A 26488-nucleotide genomic window follows, 5' to 3' on the forward strand; every position below is an offset into this window, starting at 1 on the left:
TGGCTTCCAAGACCACTCACTACCCAGTTGTCTTGCTAAAGAATGGGCCTTGGTTATGTTTTGAAGATGACACTGTAATAAACTTTGAGCATCCGATTCTTGTAGGTTTTCACCATCTTCCCATGAAGACATACTGAATCCTAAGAGATCTTAAGAGATCTTTTAGATCACTTTTCCTTACCTTTTCACTTTGCATAATTTTTTCTTTGGAGAAAGAACAAAATACGGAAATTAAATACATATGACAGAGATCAAATACTTTAGTTATACATTTTTTGCATGATTACTGGGAATTTCCTAGATTCCTATCATTAACAAGAGAAAGTTATATTAGCCAAAGAATAAATAGCAGTCCTAGAAGAAGTAAAATTAGGGAAGCTGAAGAGTTTGGGCTGTATACAGTCTAAATCTAGGCATACTTTAAGAGATAAAAATTAAAATGGTAAAAATCCCTTCAGGAAAGAATTGAATTGTCATAAACCAAGTTTACTGGATTAGCTAAAGTGTCCTCTTTTTGAGAAAATTTAGGTTTACAGAACATTCCTTTTTAGAATCATTTTTTCCCCCAAAGGGTTCTGTGACAGGTATATGAAGTGGCAGAATCCTTAACAGAAAGTATTTAGATAAAGATGATCCATTTATAACTATATAGAGTGAGCAGCTGTAGTAACCATTCAGAACAAGCTAATTCCATTGCTTGATTTACTCATCAGAAAACTGGATGGATTTGAGAGATATTTGGGGATAAACTTTATAGACTATCTTGATAGGTTAATTAAGAATGGAAAGGTGATAGAAATCACCTATCAAGATAATTCATCATACAGCAGTTCACTCAACTGACTGATGGACTGCGCCATTGCATGTTTTGTCATGAGTTAAGCATAATCTTATATATATCGAAATCATCTCAAGCAAGGAATATTTTTCCATAGTACACTTCTTTAAGGAAGCTTTCTATAAAATATCCATTCAGTCTCAAGGAACATATGTGAGCTGAGAAGAGTAAGAATTAATGTAGGCTGAATGCATTGGCTCATGCACTTTGGGAGGCTGAGGAGAGAGGATCACTTGAGTCCAGGAGTTCAAGACCAGCCTGTGGAACATAGTGAGACCACATCTCTACAAAAGTAAAAATTTAGCCAGGCATGGTAGTGTGTGTCTGTAGTCCTAGCTATTCAGGAGACTGAGGCAGGAGGATTTCTTGAGCCCAGGAGTTTGAGGCTGCAGTGAGCTATGATTATGCCATTGCACTTCAGGCTGGGTGACACAGCAAAACCCTATCTCAAATTAAAAAAAAAGAATTATTGTAGAAAATGCCAAGTTCTTTTTTTTTTTTTTGAGTTTTCCAATCAATTTATTTAGATATTCTTTTTTTTAATTATACTTTAAGTTTTAGGGTACATGTGCACAACGTGCAGTTTTGTTACATGTATATACATGTGCCATGTTGGTGTGCTGCACCCATTAACTCATCATTTAACATTAGGTATATCTCCTAATGCTATCCCTCCCCCCTCCCCCCACCCCACAACAGGCCCCGGTGTGTGATGTTCCCCTTCCTGTGTCCATGTGTTCTCATTGTTCAATTCCCACCTATGAGTGAGAACATGAGGTGTTTGGTTTTTTGTCCTTGCGATAGTTTGCTGAGAATGATGGTTTCCAGCTTCATCCATGTCCCTACAAAGGACATGAACTCATCATTTTTTATGGCTGCATAGTATTCCATGGTGTATATGTGCCACATTTTCTTTATTTAGGTATCTTTTCTCTAACAAAGTTTTGTAGTTTTCCCTGTCAAAGTCTTGTATACCTATTGCTAGATCTATTCTATGTACATTCTTGATGTTTTGATCCTATTGTAAATGATATCGTTTTCATTTACTGTTTGATGTGTTATAGAGAAATACAATTGATTTCGTCTACTGACTTGAGTCTTAGAATCTTACTAAATTCTTGTACTAATTCTAACAGTTCATCATGTATTCTCTTGGATTTTTAAGTACACACAATCAATATTGATTTTCTATGTTCATCTTGGAACTGGCCACCTTACTGAATTTTTTTTATTAGTTCTAGTAATTTGCCTTTCAAAATCTTGAGTTTTCTAGGTTACAAAACCAAAAAAAGCCCTCATATTAACTTATAATTGTGAGGATTCTGTTTCTGGCTGAAGACACTGTTAAGTAAAAGAAGTATGGAGTCACACTACCTGAATTTGAATCCCAGCCCGTTATTTACTATGTAACTTTAAATAATTTGCTTGATCCTCTGTACCTTGGTATAATTAATTATAAGCTGCCTCATAGGGTGGTTGTAAAAATTAAATGAGTTTATACACTTAGAATTGTGCCTGTCAAATAATGAGCACTCAACTTGTGTAAGCTTTTGCCATTTCATTAGTTTCCTAAATTCCTTTATAAATTTTCTTTCTAAATTTTCACTTATTTATTTTTTCTTATTTTATTCTATTGGCTCCTTTTCTGATATAACATTGAATCATAGTGGTGCTTACACACCTCATCTGAAATTTCAACACTTTGAAACATTTCTTTCTAGTTTTTTTTAATAGGCATGTTGTTTTGTTTTGCTTTTCATGTTTGATGTATCTGAAATCATCTTTGACTGGACTTCCAAATCTGGTGGTAAACTATGCAAGACAGAGACACTTTTCCAAAGGAATGTCTTGTTCAAACTATATTATTCACATAAAGATGAAAAGTAATAATGAAACAATTTGTTTTTAAACATCAAGATTTGTTTGTGAATGGAGACACCGACCCTTTTTCCTTCCTGCAGATTCATTAATGTAGTCTTAACAAAGAGGTGGTCTTCATTCAAGTAATAAAACTTTTTAGGATGTTTGGAATGAGCTCAGGGATATTCGTAGCCACAAAGGGCTGTTGGCCAATTCTTTTTAAAGATAATATCACAATCTTGAGCTTTTAAGTTTGATTAAATTCTTAGTAAGCTAGAGTATGTCTTCAAGTTAGAAAATGCCAAGTTCTAAACACTTTATATGTATTGACTCATTTAATCCTCCTAACAGCTCTTGAGACAGAGACTATTTTTGTGATCCTCACTTTATAAATGAGCAAACTCTGAAACACAAAAAAGATTAAATAAATTGTCCAAGATTACATAACTAATAAGTAAGGAACCAGAATTGAACAAGATAGTCTAGTTCTAGAGTCCTAGATCCTAATTGTATATTATGCCCGCTCCCTGGGTGTAATGTACTGCCTCTTACGTTTTTGGCTTTTCTTAGTGTGATGATTAATTTTAGGTGTCAATTTGATTGGATTGAGGGCTGGTGAGGTACTGATTTTGGGTATGGCTGTGAGGTTATGTCCAGAAGAGACTGACCCATGAGTTAGTGAACTGCGCCACCCTCAATGTGGGCAGGCACCATCCAATCAGTTAGGGATGTGGGTAAAGCAATGCAGGCAGGAGAAGGGAGACATTCGTCTTGCTCAGCTTTCTCTTTTGGCCTCTCTGTCTCTCTCTTCCTGAGTAGACACCTTTTATCCTTTGCCCTTGGACACCAGACTCCAGGTTCTTTGACCCTTAAACTGAGATGCAGTAGCCACCTCCTGGGGCACTCTAAGGCTGTTGGCCTCAGAGTGGGGCTGCATTCTTCGCCTCCTTGGTTTTGAGGCTTTCAGACTCAGATGGTCACACTACCGGCTTCCCTCAAAGCCATGCTACCAACTGCTTCTTCATCTTGCAGACGGCCTATGGTGGTGAGACTTTGCCTTTGTGACAGTGTGAGCCAATTTTCCCTAATAAATTCCCTTTCATATATATTCTATTAGTTCTGTCCCCCTGGAGAACCCTGACTAATACAGACACTGATGCCAGGAATGGTTCTAGAGGAACAGTATTTTTAAAATGAATTTCCTTAATTGGTTTTGGGATTTCTGGAACTGACTCTATAATCTGATTAAACCTAAATAGTCTTTGGCGTGAACTGCTTATAGAGATACACAAAATAAAGGCACTTGATGCTCCTAATTCACCACTTTCAGGAGGTAAGGAGTTTAGTGACTCTATGTATACCTTCAAACTCTTGTGGGAAACCAAGGAATGATAATGAAGTTAGTTGGATGCTCTTAATATCACTGGACAAAGTGAGGAAAGAAAAAGATAAGTTCAGGGATTCCAACTCCCAGCTCCAGATGCACATACATACCCTAAAAGTTTTTAAGTATGTCCTGAAGGAGAATCTCCTCTTCTTTAGCCATAGGACTTAAACTGCTGAAAATCAAACACAAGCCTTCAGCATGCCATCGGCTGAGTTACAAAGAAAGGTGAACTCTCAGCCTTTACTGGTATCTAGTGTTAAAGTGAGGACGTTTGTTGGGGAAAAAAAAAAATGGAATTATCTAAATGGGGATGGGGATATGTGGGATGACCCTGATGGAGCTGGGGGCATTGAGCTCATAAATTCTGAAGAGTATTTTTTGCCAAGGTGAGTGTCCTCTCCACCCCCAGAGGCAGTGGCACCCCCACCCACAATGGTATCTCTTTTCCACCCCTCTCTGGGATTAACTGCATTGCCGGAAAAAAGAGTAATGGTCTCCCCTGCAGCAGTTGCAGGGCAAGACAATGCTGATTCTCCTTGAGACCCACCCCTACCACCCCTCTTTGCTTCTAAACCTGTAACTAGACTCAAATCCCAGAGGGGAGGTTCAGAGTGTGACCCACAAGGAGGTGCACTATACTCCAAAAGAACTACTTGAGTGTTCTAATTGATACCAGCAGAAATCCAAGAAACATGCGTGGGAATGGACATTAAGGATGTGGGATTGTGGTGGAAGAAACAAAGAATGAGGCCAAATTTATTGATATGAGCCCACTAAGCATATATTCTGCATTTATTATTGCAGCTCAAGGAGTGAAAAAAGGCACTATAAGTTTATTTGGCTGACTGGCTGAAACATGGATCAAAAAATAGCCCACCCCATGAGTGAGCTGGGGATGCCTGATCTACCTTGGTTTCATTTAGAGGAGGGAATTAAAAGGCTTAAGGAAATTGGAATGCTACAGTGGATTTGTTACATAAAACCTACTCACCCACACTGGGAGGGTCCAGAAGATACACCTTTCACTAATATTTTAAGAAATAAATCTGTGAGGGGAGCACCAGCATCCTTAAAGATCTCTGTGATTGCTCTTCTCTGCATTCCAGAACTTACAGTGGGAACTACAATCACTCAATTAGAAAACAAATGCAATGGGAATAATTGGATCCCTGGGTGGCAGGGGCCAAGTGATGGCACTCAAATGTCAAAGGCAAGGTGGGCATAGTTACTGGAATTAACAGCAGAGGCAAAGCAACAATCAGAATAGTCTGACTTGTGTAGACCTCCAGCATTGGCTAATTAATCATGATGTTCCTAGAAGTAAAATAGATGGGAAGCTTACTATGCTCTTACTTGAACTGTAGAAGCACAAAATTTCTGAGTCAAGTGAACAAAAGTCTAACTCGAATCATGACAACAGGGAATCACTGCCCCTCAATCAATTTCTAGACTTGAGCCAGTTTACAGACCCAGAGCCCTTTAAGTGAAGGGGAGACCAGGTCCTGTTGAGGAAAGACCCTGGTGCACTACATAAAATTTATACTGTCAATCTTTCTCCTATACTTCCCCAAAGGGACCTCTGGCCTTGTATCAGGGAAATGAAAATAATCAGACTTTTCAGGGATGACTGGCCACTGGCTCTGAACTGACATTGATTCCAAGAGACTGAAAACATCACTGTGGCCCTCCACTGCAGTTATAGTAGAGGTTAGGGGAGTCAGGTGATTAGCTCAGGTCCAGTGGTCCCCGAACCCATAATGTAGTTATTTCCCCAGTTCAAAATGCATTATTGGAATAGACAGACTTAGCAGCGGGCAGAATCCCCACATTGGTTCCCTAACTAGTGGGTGAGGATTATTATGATAGGAAAGGCCAAATGGAAGCTATTAGAACTGCCTGTACCTAAGACAATAGTAAATAGAAAACAAGGTAGCATTCTTGAAGAGTTTGCAGAGACTAGTGCAACCGTCAAGGACTTGAAAGATGCAGAGGTGGTGATTTTCATCATATCCCCATTCAACTCTCCTACTTGGCTTGTACAGAAGACAGATGGATCCTGGAGAATGGCAATGGCTTATTGTAAGCTTAACCAATTGGTGACTCTAATTGCAACTGCTATACCCAATGTAGTTTCATTCTTGAACACATTAACACATCTGGTGCCTGTTATGCAGCTATTGTTCTGGTAAATGCTTTTTCTCCATACCTGTCCATAAGGCCCACCAGAAGCAGTTTGATTCACTGGCAAGGCCAGCAATATACCTTTGCCCTCCTACCTCAGGGGTATACCAACCCTTCAGCCGTATGTCATAATCTATTTTGCAGGGATCTTGATTGCTTTTCCCTTCCACAAGATATCACCCTGTTTACTTCATTGATGACATTATGTTAATTGGACCTAGTGAGCAAGAAGTAACAACCACTATGGATTTATTGGCAAGACATGTGCATTGTCACGGGGCAAGAAATAAATCCAACTAAACTTCAGGGGCCTTCTATTTCAGTGAAATTTCTAAGGGTCCAGTGGTGCAGGGCCTGTCGAGATAACCCTTCTAAAGTAAACGATGAGTTGTTGCATCTGACACCTCCTACAACTGAGAAAGAAGCACAATTCCTAGTGGACCTATTTGGATTATAAAGGCAACATATTTGGGTGTGTTACCCTAGCCCATTTACTGGGTGACACAAAAAACTGCTAGTTATGAGTGGGGTACAGAACAGGAAAAGACTCTGCAACAGGTACAGGCTGCTATGCAAACTGCTCTGCCACTTGGGCCATGTGACCCAAGAGCTCCAATGGTCCTTGCTGTATCAGCGGCAGATAGGTATGCTGTTTAGAGTCTTGTGGCAGGGCCCTACAGGTGAATCACAATAGAGGTCTTTAGGATTCTGGAATGAGGCCTGGCATCATCTGCAGATAACTACTCTCCTTTTGAGAGGTAGCTCTTGACCTGCTACTAGGCCTTAGTAAAAGCTGAATGCTTGGCCTTGGGCCAGCAAATTACCATGTGACCTGAACTACCTACCATTAACTGGGTGTTATTTGGCCCATTAAGCCATAAAGTTGGGGAGACACAGCAGTATTCTATCGTCAGATGGTAGTGGTATACACATGATCGGGCTGAAGCAGGTCTTGAAGGCACAAGTAAGTTACATGAAGTAGCCCAAATGCCCATAGTCCTCACTCCTTCTATACTGCCTCCTCTCTCCCAGTTTGTACTATGCCTTCATGGGGAGTTCCCTACAATCAGTTGACAGAGGACAAGAATACATGGTCCAATGGTTTGGCTGGATGGTCAAGGACTTGGAAGGAACATAATTGGAATATTGATAACACAGAAATTTGGGGAAGAGTTATGTGTATAGACCTCTCTGAGTGCACAAAAAATGTAAAAATATTTGTGTTCCATATGAATACTCACCAAAAGGTGACCTCAGCAGAGGAGGGTGTTAATAATCAAGTGAATAAGATGACCCATTCTGTGGATAGCAGTCAGCCTCCTCCTCAGCTACCATTGTCATTGCCCAATAAACTCATGAACAAAGTGACCATGGTGGTAGGGATAGAGGTGATTCATGGGCTCAGCAACGCGGGCTTCCACTCACCAAGAGTGATCTGGCTACTGCCTCGCCATAGACTGAGCACTCACAGACCAACAGTAAGCACTCAGAGACCAACAGTGAGCCCTAATATGGCACCATTCCCCAGGGCAGATTGATTCCATTAGAGTACTTCCATCACAGAAGGGGCAGCATTTTGTCCTTACTGGCATAGACACTTACTATGGATACGGATTTGTCTTCCCTGCCTACAATGCTATTGCCAAAACTACCATCTCTAGACTTATGTAATGACTTATTCACTGCCATCCTATTCCACACAGCATTGTTTCTGACCAAGGAACTCACTTCACAGGGAAAACGTGCAGCAATCAGCTCATGCTCATAGAATTCACTGGTCTTAGCATGTTTCCCATTATCCTAAAGAAGCTGGCTTCTACAGTACCAGCTAGGTGACAATATTTTCCAGGACTGAGACAGATTTCTCCAGAAGGCTGTATATGTTCTGAATCAGCATCCAATATACGGTACTGTTTCCCCCATAGCCAGGAGTCATAGGTCCGGGAATCAATGGGTAGAAATGGAAGTGGAACTACTTACCATCACCTCTAGTGACCTACTAGCAAAATTTTTTCTCACTGTTTCTGCAACATTATGTTTTTCTGGCCTAGTTCTGCAGGGAACTTTGTTTCAGAGGGAGGAATGCTTCTACTAGGAGACACAAAAATGATTCAACTGAACTGGGATTTAAAACTGTGACTCGGCTGCTTTGGGTTCCTCATGATTCTTGAGTCAACAGGCTAAAAAGGGAGTTAGGGTGTTGGCTAGGGCAATTCATCTAGGCTACTAAGGGTGATTGATTGGCCTACTGCTCCACAATGGAGATAAAGAATAGTATTTCTGGAATACAGAAGGTTCCTTAGAGCAGCTGTTAGTATTACCCTGTCCTGTGATGAAGGTCAATGGGAAACTACAACTACTCAATATAGGCTGGACTATGAATTGCCCAGACTCTTAAGGAATGAAGGTTTGGGTCACCTTGCCAGGCAAAGAACCATGACCAGCTGAGGTGCTTACTGAAGGCAATACAGAATACAGAATGGGTAGTAGAAGACATGTATGAATACCATATACAGCCATGTGGCCAGATACAGAAATGAGGACTGTAATTTTTATAAGTATTTCCTATTTTGTTAAGAATACATTTGTATGTATATTAACATGTCTTAAGCAAGTATCTGTTTTCTTTTTCCTTTATCATGTAACATAAGATTTATTGACTTAATATCAGCATTTGAATATTGTTAATTTTATATCAGATTTGAGTTGCAGGAGATCAGAAGAGTAAACAACACTCATGAATTTTATCCTTTCTTCTGAGGATGGGATTAGTACATGTCGGCTTGTAAACAGGATAGTTTTACCATGTTGGACAGAATTATGACCTTTTTATAGTCTTCATTTGGATATTAGGTGTGGTTTAAAGAGGTGCATACTGGGTGCCAAGCTGGCAAGGGGTAGACTTGTGATGGGTAATTTTAGGTACCAACTTGACTGGATTGAGGGATGCCTAGATGGCTGGTGAAGCATTGTTTTGGGGTGTGCCTAGGTGACTGTTTCCAGAGAAGATTAACCCATGAGTCAGTGGACTGAGAGAGAAAAAGACCTACCCTGAATATGGGTGGGCACCATCCAATCAGCTGGGGGAGCAGCTGGGACAAAGCAGGTAGAAAAAGGGAGATATTCAGCTTGCTCTGGCTTTCTCTCTCTCCCTTTCTGAGTAGGAAACTTCCATCACAGAAGGGGCTGTTTATCCTCCTTCCCTTGGACATTCAGCTCCAGGTTCTTCAGCCTTTGGACCCTGAGACTTGTATAAACAGCCTCCCGGGAGGGGGGTGGTCTAAGGCCTTTGGCCTCAGGCTGGGGCTCCACTGTTCACTTTCCTGGTTTCTCAGCTTTTGTATTTGGACTGAGCCAAGCCACCAGCTTTTCTGGCTCTCCAGCTTGCAGATGGCCCATCATAGGACTTTGCCTTTGTGACTGCATGAGGCAATTCTCCCTAATAAATTTCATTTCACGTGTATTTCTTATTGTTTCTGTCCCTCTGGAGAACCTTGACTAATCTGATGATATTTTATAGCCAAGTTTTCCACCTCCCGTGAGAAGGCAAGGCGAGATAGATGAAATAAATATACTTATTTGTGAAAATACATTATTCAATACTGGACATCAGCCATTCTTAGCTAATTAATTATTGGAGTGCTTCTACTAGTCTAGCATAGTTAACTATTAAGTAAACTGATAACAGTGAAAGATGATGTAGGAAAGCGGCTCTTAAAAACCAGACTTTTTCCAGGAAGAAATAACTTAGCTAACCTTAAACTGAATTATGTAGAAAACAAGTCAATTTCAAATCCAACAAAAACAGTACAGTAAACCGTTTATGTTCTGAGAGACCAAAATAAATAGCCACTTATTAACTAAGATGAACCCTAAGGTTAAGGAAACAAAAGTTACTTCCAGGTTGAGTGTTGAGAGCTTGACTGTCATGGAAACTTCCTAAATTCCTATGGCTATAAGAAAAACCACATTCTTGCTAAACTCCCTAACAATAGGAGATATCAGAAATATTGCAGACCCTTCCTAACTGATTTATAGCCCACACCACTACAACTTTAAGAAGACTGAGGGCCAATCTTACAAACATTCTTTACCAAGAAGTAACTAAAGATCTCAAGCCAGTTTTGGCCAGCTTACAGAGACTGTCCACAAACTGTCTTTGTATCCTATGTTTCTTTAAAAGAAAGAGCCAAATTCTTCCTCATTTTAATGCTAAATCCTCACCTCAAAATGAACATGGGATGTACATTACATATATGTTTACCCATTAGGCATGTGCTTGACTCTGCTCATAAATATGTATAGCTTTTTCCCCAAACCTGCTAAATATGTATGCCTCTATTGTGTAATACAGACTCTGTGAGGCATAAAAACCCAACTACCCTTTCCCTCTTTGAAGAGAGAGCATCTTTGGTACACACTGGAGACTGTCTCTTCCCAATTTGCAAACTGATATTGCCAGTAAAACTCACCTTTCTACCATTTGGACAACCTGGTGGGTTTTTGGATGATACATTTCATCCCTGCCATTCACTCTCACTATAATATAAACATGTTTTCAAAGGTATCTATCCCTTAGGACAAATGGTAGAATTAATGTAAAAGATAATTTTTTTTTAATTTGCACTACGTTTTTGACATTTTAGAAAAGGGACAACCTAAGGTGAAAACAGGTGGACCAAGCTTTATTGTAGAAATGACAAAATTAGCAATTAGCTGCTCAAAGAAAATTTATTGGCACTCGGTAAAGACAAATGCCACAAAATGCCATTGAAACAGATATCTGAAAGCACAAGGTGCTGATGTAGCCACTAGATGAATCTGTTTGGTAGCAGTTGAGCCCAGTGAATTAAGGAGTTTACAGCTGTTATTTATGTGGCTCATGATGCTTATTGAGCAATCTGCAAAAATAGATTCCCTGTCTCACACAGGAAAGGGTAGATTTCCAGCAAGCATAATCAAAATCTCCAAGTCTTTTGGTCAAATTAGAGCTGCCACCATGCACGAGGTTTTACTTAAAGGTGTTTACTGATGGATAAACTCACACTTCTGTGAACTGGTTCTTGCTTCTGAAAAAAAAAAAAAAGGGTACTTATTTTAATAATTTAGAGAAAATGCTGTAAAGAAGTTATGAAAAAAATGTAATTCTCATTTATAATCAGCCATGATTGTAAAAAATTACTGTGGTAAAATTATGAAAAGAAACATAATTGGCATATTTTCCTTAATTTTTAATATACTTTGCTTTTGCTATTGAAACTTTTGTGATTCTTGTATTCATCAGTGGTGATCTTAAGATGATTCATTTTTCTTTATAACTCAACTTGAATTGTTGCGTGGATTCCTATGGAGTCCAACTCGTTGTTATCAACTAGAGCAGACACTCTCAGAATCTAATGAGAGATTATCTTGAAACCTATTACTATTGTCTGCTAACAAATAGTATGCAAATATTTGGATGTAGAATTTTATTATGTAAAGAAATGATATTCTGTGATTTTATTTTCAAAATAAAAAAGAATAAAATCATGTTTCCTTTTCCTTTATCCACAGAAAATATCTTTCTCTTATTAAAAAATGTTGAAATATGCTAACAACAACAACAAAATTTCTGACTGAATTACAGACCTGGAAGGGCTAATGCTGTCACATAGGTTATAACATGATTTTCAGGTGGAATTGTGCTCTATCATTCCTTAATCTTCTGAAATGGCATGAAGGAAATTATTAAGTCTTGTGTGCTTGTGTGTGTATGTGTATGTGTGTGTATATCTGGCAAGTTATAATCATGCCCAATATAATGCTATTTTTTGTAATTTAATGTAAATATCATAAATAATTTCTTTAACTCATAAGCATTTGGTAAACTCATAAGCATTAAGATGAACTATAGAAGGACAATTTTGGCTACATGTGGGTTTTAGAACAACTCTAAACTGATTGAAATTAGGTTTCTTCTCTTTACTATTTACCAGACTTTATATTGATTCCATCTCCGGTTTAGTAGAGTTATGGAAATACAGTTTTAAGGAAAGAATATTGTACATTGAAAAAAAACATACTGAAACATAAATGCTGAAAGTTATACCATAAGAATTAGTTATATTTATTTATTTGCACACAAATGTGGCATGGATTTTGTATATCAACACAATAAATGTCATAAGCTCTGAGTGATACAACTAAAATAATAGTAAAGACAGTATTGGCTAAAATTGTTAATCATAACAATGAGATATGACACAGAGAAAGAAAAAAAATCTATAATACTCAATAAGGACCATCTGCTAGGGTTCCCGTTAAACAAATGGGAGGGAAAAATTGCATACCTTGGATGAAGAGGATTGGTGGAATCTTCTGGAAATAACTTCTAATATCCTGACTATATCTAACTATGAGTAAACATCTGAGTTACTCCAGGACAGATGAGCTTCACAGACCACCCCTACTTTCAAATTTAGTAAAGAGTACATCATCTGATAACTCATCTTCCTACCAACCCAGATCCTTTCTTGTCCTAGTCCTGCCCCCCTTGGGAAAACATTTTATCATCACCAAGTCAGCTAATAATCTCTATGGGAATGCAGGCATGCTCCCTCTACCTTCCTTCTTACTTTTGTCGTCCATGCAAATACAGTGGACAGGAGACACACACACACACACACACACACACTCTCCCTCTCTCTCTCTCTTTTTCATACACACACATACACACACACACACACACACTCACACACACGATATTACTTAAAATATCCTTAAGTTCCGCTGCTGTCAGAATCCTTCCATCAGTAGATTTTGAGCACTTTTTGCTCTGGAGGGAAGTTTAGAGAATTTAACTAAACCAACCCATCATAATTAACTTCTAGAACATGATACAGGTTACTGGTTTTGAATTTGGGCAAAATAGATGAAAAGCCCCACCTTTTCAAAAATTAATTTTGTGACATTAGACAAATAATTTAGGTTCTCTGAGTGAGCTTCACTTTTGTCAGACTAAAATTCTTTCCTTGTAGAGTTAGCTGTAATTTATTTGGTATAGATGGTCAATGGGTGAATAAATGATAAAAAATTTCACTCCCAAATTCATAACTTTCAACATTTAAAAATAAAAATATCTGTGAGATATAACTAATCTTATGAGCACATTTGTAAGCTCATTGGATAAATTGTGCTGAGATTAAACAGAAGTAGACTTGATGAAGCAATTATGCTAGTCTTTGGGGTAAGGTTTCACAGGAAATTCTTTCCTCTTTCTGTCTTTATATCCTACCGCATAGCTATATCCTATGCGCATAGCTATACCATATAATCTTATATCCTACCGCATAGCTATACCATATAATTTTCTGTGTGCTATATGAAACCGTGAAAAGAAATGAGAAAGTTAGATTCATTTGTAATACATGTATACACCTGTGATGCTGGAGACTTACTTCGCTGCCTTAGACCTAAGTTCTCACCTTGGATTTAGATATGATAATATCTAAATTGTAGGATTATTTGTCTGACTACACAGGATAGTGATTTTAATAAAACTCAGTGTATTTCCTGGAACATAAAGATGTAATGAGTAGAATATGAATCTACATTTGATTTGGCATTAATACCAACATAATTACAAAGATAATTTACCATACATAATATACAATATTGCATTTTAAGATGTTTCAAATATAAACAATATATAAAGTTTAATTAGTGAACTATCATAATATATTAAAATACTATGTTAATCATAAGGCAAATTTGATCTTCTAATAATGTTAATACTTTCCCACCAATTTTAAATGTTTCTCTTACTTCTAGTGAAAAACACTTCTAGTTTTGTTTTTAAATTTTTTAACCAGTGATATAAAACCTATTCCCATTTTTTTGTTTCCTACTGAGAAAATTTATGAGCTTTTCTATTAAAAACATAATTTAAATAAACCGTAAAATGTTAAAAATACAAGCAACCATCTAACTCAGTAACTCGTGAAATTTTCTAATTACAAATATAGGTCATAGGTACAGTGATTAAGATTTTGAAAAATGTCCTGAGGGTAATGAGGAAATTAAATTTTTATAGGCATTCTAATGAAATTGAAAATAACAGACAAACCATGATTAACCCAGACAATATGCAGTATTGCATATTATGTATGGTACGTGATTTTTGTTTGAAGAACTATAGATGTCATTTTAGGGAAACTATCAGGCTTTTGCTTTGTTGAATTGATTAATCTTTTGACCAGAACTAAATTGTTCTGAAAAATTGGGAGTATTTTAGAAGCAGAATGAGAAGAGAGATGGATAGAGACCTGGAATCAAGAGGAACGGAAGCCTATAGGTTTTGGAGAGAGAGGAGATGAGTGGTGACAAAAGAAGGGATTTCTGTTTTTCAAGGTGTAAGGTTAAGACAACAGAGCTTCCAATAATTTGGAAGTACTTTCAGTACTTGGAGCTGGGCTAATTATTGGGGGTATACAACAAAGTCTTGAGTCTGTCTTTGGTGTGAGCATTACACATGAACCCAGTCAAATTCTGGTCACACATCAAACTCCTGCTAGATGACAGCAGCACCAGAATGAGAGAACTGTCTCTGAGAGCTGTTCCATACCTTGTACCCAAAGACTTAGCTTACTCTGCCCCATCATCTCTGTTCGACAGTGCAATGTCCAACCCAATACTCCCTTCCCCATTATTACCTCTACTTCCCAAATTTCCATACTTCTTGTCCCAGAGTTTTCAGAAGCCACAAAACTCCCATGAACTCTTGCATGCATTACTCATATTGCAAAGTACAATTAGAGCAAGTGACTAGGTTTGAGGTATCAGAAAACATAGCAAATGCAGACATAAAACATGAGAAACTTTTGGGGAACAACCCTTAAGTTTAGTTTGCCATTTTGTGACTTATCAGATTTTTAAGGTCATTTAGCTAACAAACAAAAACATAGTACAAAATAGTGGATAATACTATGTCATTTATGTGGACTCACCATTAATATTAGACTTCCACAAAGTGGAGCCAACTTTCCTCTAATCAACACTGACAGAGCTCTTACCTAGCCCTGAGTAGGAGGCACCAGAAATCTGATGCTGAACAGCCCATGAGTTCTGCTCTCAAGAAAAAAAGACGATAGGCATTTGTTTGCACTGGTACATAGGGGGTCCCTGTAAATATTTTTGTAATGACTTAATTAGTGGTTCTCAACCTTTTGTCAAAATCCACAGTTTTTACATTTGTAACATACTCCAATCATATCTCATAATACACAGTGGCTCTCATTGCATAGAGAAATGGTGCACACACCCAAAGCAGAATGCCAGAACCTCGATGAGGCATGTGTAGTTAAATGTCCTCTCCACCTCCACTCTTACTAGAACTCTAATTTGGGTAGGCCTCCTGCAAATGCATTTCTCACTTCTTATTTTGAGAATGCAAGGTAGAATATGATAAGCAGTCTAACTACACTACAGTATGAAAGAGACAGCTATGTTTATAAAACTAAATGATAGGCTTCTTGGAGAAGATGGCATTTTAATTGAATCTTGGAAGACAGGTAGGATTTTAATAAGCAGAATGGAGGAGAGGGCCCAGTAAGAGCATTCTATGAGGAGGGAAGAACAAAAGCAAAGGTAGAGAGATAGGAAAACATAGGCGTAGCTAGACTTCCAGTTGTGTGAAGAGTAACCTTATGTTCCAGGACTAGTCATGACCTTGTCCACTGATCTTCCCAGGAGTAGAGAGCAAACATTCCAGGGTACAACAGTATGAACCAAGATATAGATATCATGCGGGATAGACACAAAGGAACTATCCCATCCCTAGACGGATATAACTACAAAGGTTCCCATTGCCATTCCTGACTTCAGCCTGCCAAGGTGAAGCTGGCTCAGATTTAGATCTGTATTTGGCTTGTCCTGACCATGAGCTGGTATTTCCTGCTCTTCCCCTACATGTCCTGTTGCACTGATTTAAATGCACAAAAGTGTTCTACCAAGACCTTCCTCTGTGAACTGGAGAAAGCGCATGTTGAACTTTAAAAAAATCAAGGAGTCCAGATGATGCTGATAGGCTGCCCAGGTTGAAAACTTTTGAGTTATACCTTTGTAATAAAGGAATGAGTGAATTAATGGATAACACACAAGCACACACTCACCATTCAAACAATTATTTAAGCTCTTCTAGGGTTAAGTGACTCTGAATATTGCTTCTTAGAACTTCATGATTCTTACCTTCTGAAAGTTCCACTCTATCAAATGCATACTCCTGCTCTATTGTACTGCTAACATGATGTAGAACATGATCTGAAGACAAAGCTGAAGAGGTTAAATTTGAAATAGGAACAATAAAGGAAATATATAATATAATAATTAATTTACTAATAATTTAAAATATATAAAATTACTAACATGATTTCATTTAAACTTCTAATTACATTTTCAACCATAATTAGAGAGAGAATGATAGCAAGCTCTAGTTTTTCTTTCTGAAAGACTTTGTTTTCCTCTGTTTGATTATTTGTCCCTTTTGAAATCTAAAATGTACACGTATATTCTCTCAGAATTGCTTAGGATTCAGTCCTGGGTACTTAGAAGTTATAACGTAAAGTGAGGTATGCTTTACATGAAGGGTTTTGATTAAATTAAAAAGATAGTGGAAAGGAATAGCAAATATTTTAAGAACACATACCTTATAAATACAACTTTTTAAAGTAACTCAATACAAAGTAACATTGACATGTTTTTGTTACTTTCAAAAAATCAATTTTTACTTTCTCTAAGCAACAGATGTGGAAGAGTGATGCCCACTGGTGAGTACTAATAGGCATTGCTGGCAAATAAAAAAATGTGCTCAGAAAGCTCACAGAGACCCGTGAGATAAAACTACAGATAAATACCACAGGGGAATGTAGGTCTTTGAGAGTCACTGCTCTGTAACTAGTTGGGGTGGGGTGCCAAGGCTAACACTGCTATTCATTCTCCTTGAGCAGCTTGTTATCTAACAGTCCTAAAGGTGATTTGAAAATATTCACTGAAAAAGCCTCTCTAAGTGTCCACAGAATCAGAGCTTGGGAATGGAGCCTGAAGCCATTCAGCCTTATTTCCTGATGACGTCCATGGACGCAGACCTAGGTTTTTCACAGAGAAGCAAAGGAGGAATATAAAGGTGGTATGCAGATTGATTACTTATTTATTGTTCCAATAACAACTTTTTCACATGCTCTGAAACCAAAAGGAAGACTTGGCTTGATTCAAACTGTGATACTTTCCAGAAGGAGCAAGAGAAACTCTGAGAGTCAATCAGGGGAGGGTAAAACAACTGTTTCTTGCATTTATTTTTAAAGTTCTCTGCATTACACACTGAACAGAAAGAAGGGCAAATTCACTATTTATACTCTGTTACAGTCCTCAAGTTTTTAAGCTGGCTTTTATAATCCTTTAAGTATTTTCTGGGAATAAATAGTTTAAATAATTCAATTAACACCTTAAGATTGTCCTACATGTTGCATAAAACAGAACAGGCTATCTCATTTGTTTTTTATTTATTGTATTTTATTTTTATTATACTTTAAGTTCTGGGATACATGTGCAGAATGTGTAGGTTTGTTACAGAGGTATACACGTGCCGTGGTGGTTTGCTGCACCCATCAACCCATCAACTACATTAGATATTTCTCCTAATGCTATTCCTCCCCTAGCCCCCCACCCTCTGACAGGCCCTGGTGTATGATGTTCTCTTCCCTGTGTCCATGTGTTCTCATTATTCAACTCCCACTTATAAGTAAGAACATGCTGTATTTGGTTTTCTGTTCCTGTGTTAGTTTGCTGAGAATGACAGTTTCCAGCTTCATCCATGTACCTGCCAAGGACATTAACTCATCCTTTTTAATGGCTGTGTGGTATTCTATGGTGTATATGTGCCACAGTTTCTTTATCCAGTCTATCATTGATGAGCATTTGGGTTGGTTCCAAGTCTTTGCTATTGTGAACAGTGCTGCAGTAAACATACGTGTGTATGTATCTTTACAGTAGAGTGATTTATAATCCTTTGGGTACATACCCAGTAATGGGAATGCTGGGTCAAATGGTGTTTCTAGTTCTAGATCCTTAAGGAATTGCCACACTGTCTTCCACAATGGTTGAACTAATTTACACTCCCACCAACAGTGTAAAAGCATTCCTATTTCTCCACATCCTCTCTAGCATCTGTTATTTCCTGACTTTTTAATGATCACCATTCTAACTGGTGTGAGATGATATCTCATTGTGGTTTTGGTTTGTGTTTCTCTAATGACCAGTGATGATGAGCATTTTTTCCTATGTTTGTTGGCCACATAAATGTCTTCCTCTGAAAAGTGTCTGTTCATATCCTTCACCCACTTTTTGATGGGGTTGTTTGTTTTTTTCTTGTAAATTTGTTTAAGTTCTTTGTAGATTCTGGATATTAACCCTTTGCCAGATGGATAGAGTGCAAAAATTTTCTCCCATTCTGTGGGTTGTCTGTTCAGTCTGATGATAGTTTCTTTTGAAGATAGTTTCTTTTGCAGTGCGGAAGCTCTTTAGTTTTGTATAAAATGTAAGGAAGGGGTCCAGTTTCAGTTTTCTGCATATGGCTAGCCAGTTTTCCCAACACTATTTATTAAATAGGGAATCCTTTCCCTATTGCTTGTTTTTGTGAGGGTTGTCAAAGATCAGATGGTTGTAGATGTGTGGCATTATTTCTGAGGCCTCTGTTCTGTTCCATTGGTCTATATATCTGTTTTGGTACCAGTACCATGCTATTTTGGTTACTGTAGCCTTGTAGTATAGTTTGAAGTCAGGTAGCATGATGCCTCCAGCTTTGTTCTTTCATTCGGATTTCCCCATAATAAAAAAATGTCTTTTCTGTTGCTCAGTTTCCTCCTGAAATATGTCTTTGACATTATTAACCATACTGAAACACCTCAATGGATATAAAATTATGCATTTAATTTGTATCACATGATTCAGTTCCATCACACTAAATCACTTAAATTCAAAGAAAAAATAAGCTTCTAATCTTTTTTTTTTCTGTAAAGCGATGAAACATACTTGATAAATGTTCTTTGAATAATAGTATTTTAAATACACTTAATTTAGTAATCACATATTGTTTTTCATTTCTCTTCTGAAACAACTACAAAAGCTTATTTTGTGTGTCTTGATGAGCTGATGCTGTGAATCATTAGCTGATCTGGTTTTGTTTCTACTTGTTTGTTATCACAGGCTCATGCCTATTTAGACAAGGAGACACAGGGGTTGTTACTAAGCTACCCCAGAAACAAAGGCATCTATCCTTTGTCTTCAAATTCAAAAGCCACATCCATGCATGGCTAAAAGGTTTTTGGAAAATACTTAATCAAGTTCTACCTTCCCACCCATACTTCCAGAGGAGATCCAGGTTTCTCACTCCCTGGACATGGATCTAGGTTTTCCCTAAGAGAAGCAAAAAGGGGTATGAAGGTGCCATTCAAATTGGAGGAGGGAAAAGTTTAACTCCTTACCTTTCCAGTGACATATTTTTCACCCCCTATGAAACCAAAAGTAAGGTGTAAGGGAGAAAAGAGTTGGAAGATTCAAGAGACTTAGACAGTTATAGTCTGAGACGGGACCTGCTCTCTGAGTTTGGCCATCCCTGTGCATTTTGAGTTATTTCCGAGGGAAAAGCAAGAAAGAATTCTGAGAAAAAGTCAGGGATCCAGGGGTTAGAGAAGATCTTTGTCATGTTCCCTTATCCAGCATTCTGAACAAGGTGGGTGTTCTCAGCGTGCCAGGAATAGAGGAGGGGTGGCTGTGTAGAATGTCAGGACAGGAGAGCCTGAGAGAGCACCTGCAGTATTCAGTCAACCCCAGTGACTCTGTGATGTGAAGACAAGCCTGTCCTTCAGCTCTGAGAAGTACAATGAGAAGGAGAAGAAAAGAGAGCAAGCAAGCTGTGGAAAGCAAAGATGTGAGGGCCTGCTGTGGGGAAGCAAGGGGTCAGAGTCAGAAGGTGATACAAGCCAAAAACCAATGGGGGCTGTCTGTCTGGAAAGATGAGAAAGAGGCCAGAGGTCAAGCAAGGACCTGATGCTCATCTGAAATCCATTAATACCACAACATTAGTCCCCAGGGACTGCAATGCCATCTAAAGGAGGAGGAAAGAGAGGTCAGAAACCGTGGATTGACCAGGCTTACTCTGATTCAGTCAAAACACTTAAATGATAAGCTTATATTTTCTTCAAACAGGAAGCATGGGGACATAGCTAGAAACTATGTTTGGTCACAGAGAAATAATGACGGGTATATTATTTATGCACCTGATTTGTGGCCTAAGGATATGATATGTACAGACTTAAACAAAACACTAATATTTAAAAAATATCTGCACAGTATTTGGATTTTTTTTTCTGTCTCATGTTTTCTGCAAGATCCAGAAAACTCCTGCTGAAACAGAACAACATTTGTGTTGTCATGGATAAATTTTAAAAAGCATCTTGTTGAGTGGAAAGCAATTCATAAATGAATATATATGACACAGTTCCATTTATACTGTTTTAAAACAGACAAAACTAAATTATACATTGTTTAAAATTATACAAAGAGGGATAACAGCTAAAAAAAAAGAGTGATTATCACAAAATTCAAAACAATAATTGGCTCATGGGTGGGAGAGAAGGAAATAAATGATTAGAGAAGGCAGAGAGAGAACTCCAAGGGCATGGCAAGATCATATATTTCATATTTTGGGGCCTAGATGGTAGGTTTTCTACCTCTCTCCTTCCTTCTTCCCTTCTCCTCCTTTCTCTACCCCCTCCTCTCTCTTCCTCCCTCTTGCTCTCTCTCTCTCTCTTTCTTCCCCGCCTACTGCAGATAATCATTTGAATTTCTACTTTGTGCCAGTCTCTGTTCAAAGAGCTTGGGATACATCAGCGATGGAAACAAACATCCTTATTTTAATGAACCTTATTTTTAAGGGGGTGAAACAGATAATAAAAATGAAGCATAATAGGTCAACAATCTCTCCCTGCTCTAGGACTAGGGAGACGTTTTTGCAATATCTGTGAAATAGAGCTTAAGGGTTAATATGATGAGCAAACATCTGGAATTCTCTTCAAAGCCCTGATGCTTAATTAATATTCCAAAGCTCTAAACATCATATGACCTGCTTATTTTAATCTCAATGCAATTGTAATAAAGAAACTTTCATCTTCAGCGTATAAGACTAGAAGTGGTAGGTACTGGAAAATTAAAATGGTAATATCTGATACTCAGTGACTTTAAAATTGATCACTATGTTAGTAGATGTATTTTAATAGCTTATCATTGTTTCATTTTTATGCAATATTTCATGTATATGAATGAATTATAGATGCATATATAAAGCACATGTTAGACATAATCATAATCATAATGATAAAATGAACTTTTGTGTGTCTAGTGCCCAATCTAGGAAGTAAAATTCTACTTATTTCTAATAATATGAAATTTTGGGTTGAAAAATTCTTATCTTTAAGAATGTTGAATATTGAATATTGTATATTGCCTTCACTCTCTTCTAGCTTGTAGGGTTTCTGCTGAGAGATCTGCTGTTAGTCTGATGAGCTTCCCTTTGTAGGTGACCTGACCTTTTTCTCTGGCTGCCCATAACATTTTTTTCCTTTGTTTCAACCTTGGAGAATCTGATAATTACATGTCCTGGCATTGATCTTCTCATGGAGTATCTTAGTGGTGTTCTCTGTATTTCCTGAATTTGAATGTTGGCCTGTCTTGCTAGGTTGGAGAAGTTCTCCTGGATAATATCCTGAAGTGTGTTTTCCAACTCGATTCCATTCTCCCAGACTCTTTCAGGTACTCCAATCAATCGTAGCTTCAGTATCTTCACATAGTCCCACATTTCTCGGAGGTTTTGTTCGTTCCTTTTCATTATTTTTTCTCTAATCTTGTCTGCATGCCTTATTTCAGCAAGATGGTCTTCAAACTCTGATATCCTTTATTCTGCTTGATTTATTCAGCTATTGATACTTGTGTATGCTTCACGAAGTTCTTGTGCTGTGTTTTTCATCTCCATCAGGTCATTTATGTTCCTCTCTAAACTGGTTATTCTAGTTAGCAGCTCCTGTAACGTTTTATCAAGGTTCTTAGCTTCTTTGCATTGGGTTAGAACATGCTCCTTTAGCTCAGTGGAGTGTGTTATTATCCACCTTCTGAAGTCTACTTCTGTCAATTAATCCATCTCATTCTCTGTCCAGTCCTGTGTCCTTGCTGGAGAGGTGTTACGATCATTTGGAGGAGAAGAGGCATTCTGGCTTTTGGAATTTTCAGCGTTTTTGCACTGTTTCTTCCTCATCTTCATGGATTTACCTACCTTTGATCTTTGAAGCTGATGACCTTTGGATGGGGTTTTGTGGAAGGTCTTTTTTGTTGATGCTTTTGTTGTTGTTGCTTTCTGTTTGTTAGTTTTTCTTCTAACAGTTAGACCCATCTTCTGCAGGTCTGCTGCAGTTTGATGGGGGTCCACTCCAGACCCTGTCACTTAGGTATCACCAGTGGAGTTTGCAGAACATCAAAGATTGCTGTCTGCTCCTTCCTCTGGAAGCTTCAGCTCTCTTGTATGAGATGTCTATTGACCCCTGTTGGGAGGTCTCTCCCAGTCAAGAGGCACAAGGTCAGGAACCTGCTTGAGGAGGCAGCCTGTCCCTTAGCAGAGCTGGTGCACTCTGCTGGGAGAGTCCCCCTTGTTAGGGTCAGCTGCTCTCTTCAGAGCCTGCAGACAGGAAAGATTAAATCTGCTGAACCTGTGACTGCAGCCGCCTCTCCCTTCAGGTGCTCTGTCCCAGGGAGTTGAGAGTCCTGTCTGTAAGCCCCTGACTGGAGCTGCTGGATTTCCTGCAGAGATGCCCTGCCCAGTGAGGAGGAATCTAGAGAGGCAGCCTGGGCACAGCCGCTTTGCTGCGTTGTGGTGAATTTTGCTTAGTCCAAACCTCTCAGTCTCCTTCACACTGTCAGGGGAAAACCGCCTACTAAAGCCCAGCAGTTTGCTTATTTTGTGCAACATTGTGTCCTTCATTCCTGTGGTGATTAGTTAAATTTTAACAGTTTTATACTGTTCCATAATATGTACATACTACAGTATATAAATCAATTTTACTGTTTTTTCCACTTTATTTTGCCATCATGAACAATGCTGCTATGAATATTTTAGACATGTCTTTGATGCATATGCACAAAAGTCTCTCTGGGGTAAAAATACAGAAGCAAAATTGTCGAGAAGTATGGCACATGCATCTTTAAATTTCCTACAGAATGCCAAATTGTTCCATGAAATGATTATATAATTTTACCTATACACAAATAATGTGTAAGAAAACCAAAAAGCCTGGCATCATTCTTGATTCTTCTCTTCACTTTGTTTCCTACATCTAATCTGGTAACAAATCCTATCAGTTCAGCTTTCAAAATATCTGTATATCCAGAATCCAATCTCTTTTTGCTTACCCTCCTTCTACTCACACATACTGCCACAATCTTTACATATCCAGAAATTATACACCCTCTCAACCATTACTACCTGGTCTAAGCTTCCATGTGTCTCCTGGGTTATGAACAACAGCCTTCTTTCTGATCTCCTTGTTTCTATTTTTACTACCCAAACAAAAGAACATTTTCCATTCTGTAGCAGAGTAATCCTTTTGAAACCTCAGTTCAGACCAATCAACATTTTTTCTCAAAACTCTACATTTGGTTTCCTGTCTTTCTCAGGCCAAAACCAAAGGTCAGGCACCACATTCCCCACCCATCACATTGCCTACATTATTCCCAGTTGTCCAATTTCTTCCTGCTTCACTGCTCTTCTTGTTGTTTCTGGCATGTCAGGCAAGCTCGGCCTCCTAGATAAAGTGGTAGCCAATCCCATTTAAAAATTTGCTACCCCCCACCCTCCCCGACCTCTCCATCGTTCTCTTTCTAACCTCCATTGTGTATTTATTTAAATTATTTCTTCCTCAGTGAAGCCTTTCCTTACCAGTTTACTATATAGAAATTATCCCCAATTTCCATAGTAATTAGATTTTCTTAATATGGTAATGTCTTCATTTTTCTTTATTTCCAAATAGTTTTGCTGGATTTAGAATTCAGCATTAGGGACACCCCTAGTTTCTATATAGTAGCCCTGTAACCCTTATTTCTAGAACACATGGCAGAAACATAATAAATAATAGTTATAGTAATAACAGCTAACTCATATAGCGCTTAGTACTCTAGACACTTCTAAGCAAATTATATTAATAAACTCATTTAATTCTCTTAAAACCTATGGTGAAGAGGAATACTTCCTGCTATAATGATGTAAAGAAGACGAGTTTTTTCTCTTCATAAAAAAACAAGTGTAAAACTGGACAGCATTAATAAAAACAACTATTCAATGACTCTGGAAATCAACCAAAGGGACATAATAATTTGAGAAACATTTATTCTTAAAAAATTTTTGGACATTCAGGTAAAAACAGCAGGAACCTATGACCTTCTTGCCTGAAGTTACTCCCACTCCTCCATCTTCCTCTCCAACTCTGACCTGGGAATGGAAGCAAAAGCCAACTTTCCTGCTGGCTGTGGTAGAATCAACTTGGAATGGGAAGGCGGCAAAGTAATTCTGGTTATTTGAATATAAAATGGTGAATCCACTTAGACTAGATGAGAAAAGCCCCAAGCTTTGTCAGCCTAAGGTTGGGGTCCAAGTTGGAGTAAAGGGTAAACCAGCAACATTTAACAGAAAAATCCTAGAAATTAGAGAGCCATAGAAAGGCCATTTATACTCAGTTTTAAAATTGATTTCAAAAAATTCAAGTTTTTAAAATATGTTTTTAAAATTAAATAATTTTGAAGAATTAAAGGAAAATATGCTAACAATGAATGAAAATATAAAATATCAACAGAGAAATAGACATTATAAAAAAGAACCAAATGGAAATAATAAAATTGAAAAAAAGTAGCTGAGATAAAAAGTTAATTCAGTGAAATCAACAGTAGGATTGAGGTGGCAGAGAAAGAAACAGTAAACTTGAAGATAAATCATTAGAAAGCAGCCAATCAAAAATGAATGAAGAAGGAAGGAAGGAACGAAAGAGGGAAGGAAAGGAAGAGAAAAAAGAAAGAAAGAAAAAAGAAAGAAAGAACAATTAAAGAAATTGACAGAGATCCAGAGCATCCAGGACAATTTCCAGAATCCTAATTTATGCATAACAGGATCCTCAGAAGGAGAGAACAGAGAGAAAGAGGCAGAAGAAAAACATTGAACAAAATGACAGAAAGCTTCCTAAACTTGATGCAAATTATTAATTTATGGATTTAATAAGCTCAATGAACACTAAGTAGAATATTGAAAAAAAAAAGACCTAGATATATCATCATCAAATTGCTGAAAGTCAAAATAAAGTCTAGAAAACAGAAAGAAAAAGATAAGACTCAGTACATGCAAGGAAGCAACAATACAATTTATTTTTGGCCAACACTATCAGAAACTATGGAAGCCAGAGGCAATAGAATTACACATTAAAAGTGCTAAAAGAAAAAAAATCATTCAACAATTCTAAATCAAGTAAAATTATTCATAAATAAAAGTAAGATACAGACATTCCTGGATTAAGAAAATCTAATTGTTTGTCAGCATAACTGTGTTATAAGAAAATACTTAAGGAAGTACTCCAGTGTGAAGAGAAATGACACCAAATAGTAGCTCAGACACACAGGAAGAAATGACGAACATCATAATGGTAAATATGTGAGAACATACAAAAGATTGCATATATGAATGTGTGTGTCTGTCATCTGTCAAGTTCTGCAGGAATTAATGTGTTATTTCTGGCTCTCTAGTCTATTCCTGAGGCCCATCTTATTATCTCTGTATCACAGCCACACTAACTTTATTACTTCAGTATAAGAGTAAGTTTCGATATATGGCAAGTGCTCCTCCTTTATTATCCTTCAGGAGTGTCTTGACTATTCTTAGGTATTTGCAATACCTATAGATTTTAGGATCAATTTCTTAAATTCCATGAAAAATGTATTGGAATTTTCACTGGAAACATGTTATATTTATGGTTGACTTTTGGGATAATTGAAAACTTTTCAATATTGTGTCTTTCTGACTATAAAAATGATTTAACACTCTATTTTGATCTTATATTATCCATTTTAAGAAAAATAAGTTTATTCCTGAGTATATTAAAGCTGCA

General features: G+C 37.7%; 1 protein-coding gene across 15 annotated transcripts in view; it reads right to left on the minus strand.

Annotated features, from left to right (window-relative positions):
* The window catches only part of PDE1A (phosphodiesterase 1A), a 390387-nt gene that overhangs the window by 18160 nt on the left and 345739 nt on the right, over window positions 1–26488 (minus strand). For 5 of the 15 annotated variants that reach the window (XM_054548811.2, XM_054548810.2, XM_054548809.2 and 2 more), the window contains 2 exons: window positions 16491–16574; window positions 10979–11335 (listed from right to left, as the gene is read on the minus strand). In XM_054548811.2, the coding sequence (XP_054404786.1) occupies window positions 11292–11335; window positions 16491–16574 (128 nt within the window). In that variant the 3' untranslated portion in view covers window positions 10979–11291. 15 annotated transcript variants of the gene reach the window in all.

The sequence above is a fragment of the Pongo abelii genome, chromosome 11 (assembly GCF_028885655.2).
Source record: "Pongo abelii isolate AG06213 chromosome 11, NHGRI_mPonAbe1-v2.0_pri, whole genome shotgun sequence".
Classification (NCBI taxonomy): Eukaryota; Metazoa; Chordata; class Mammalia; order Primates; family Hominidae; genus Pongo; species Pongo abelii.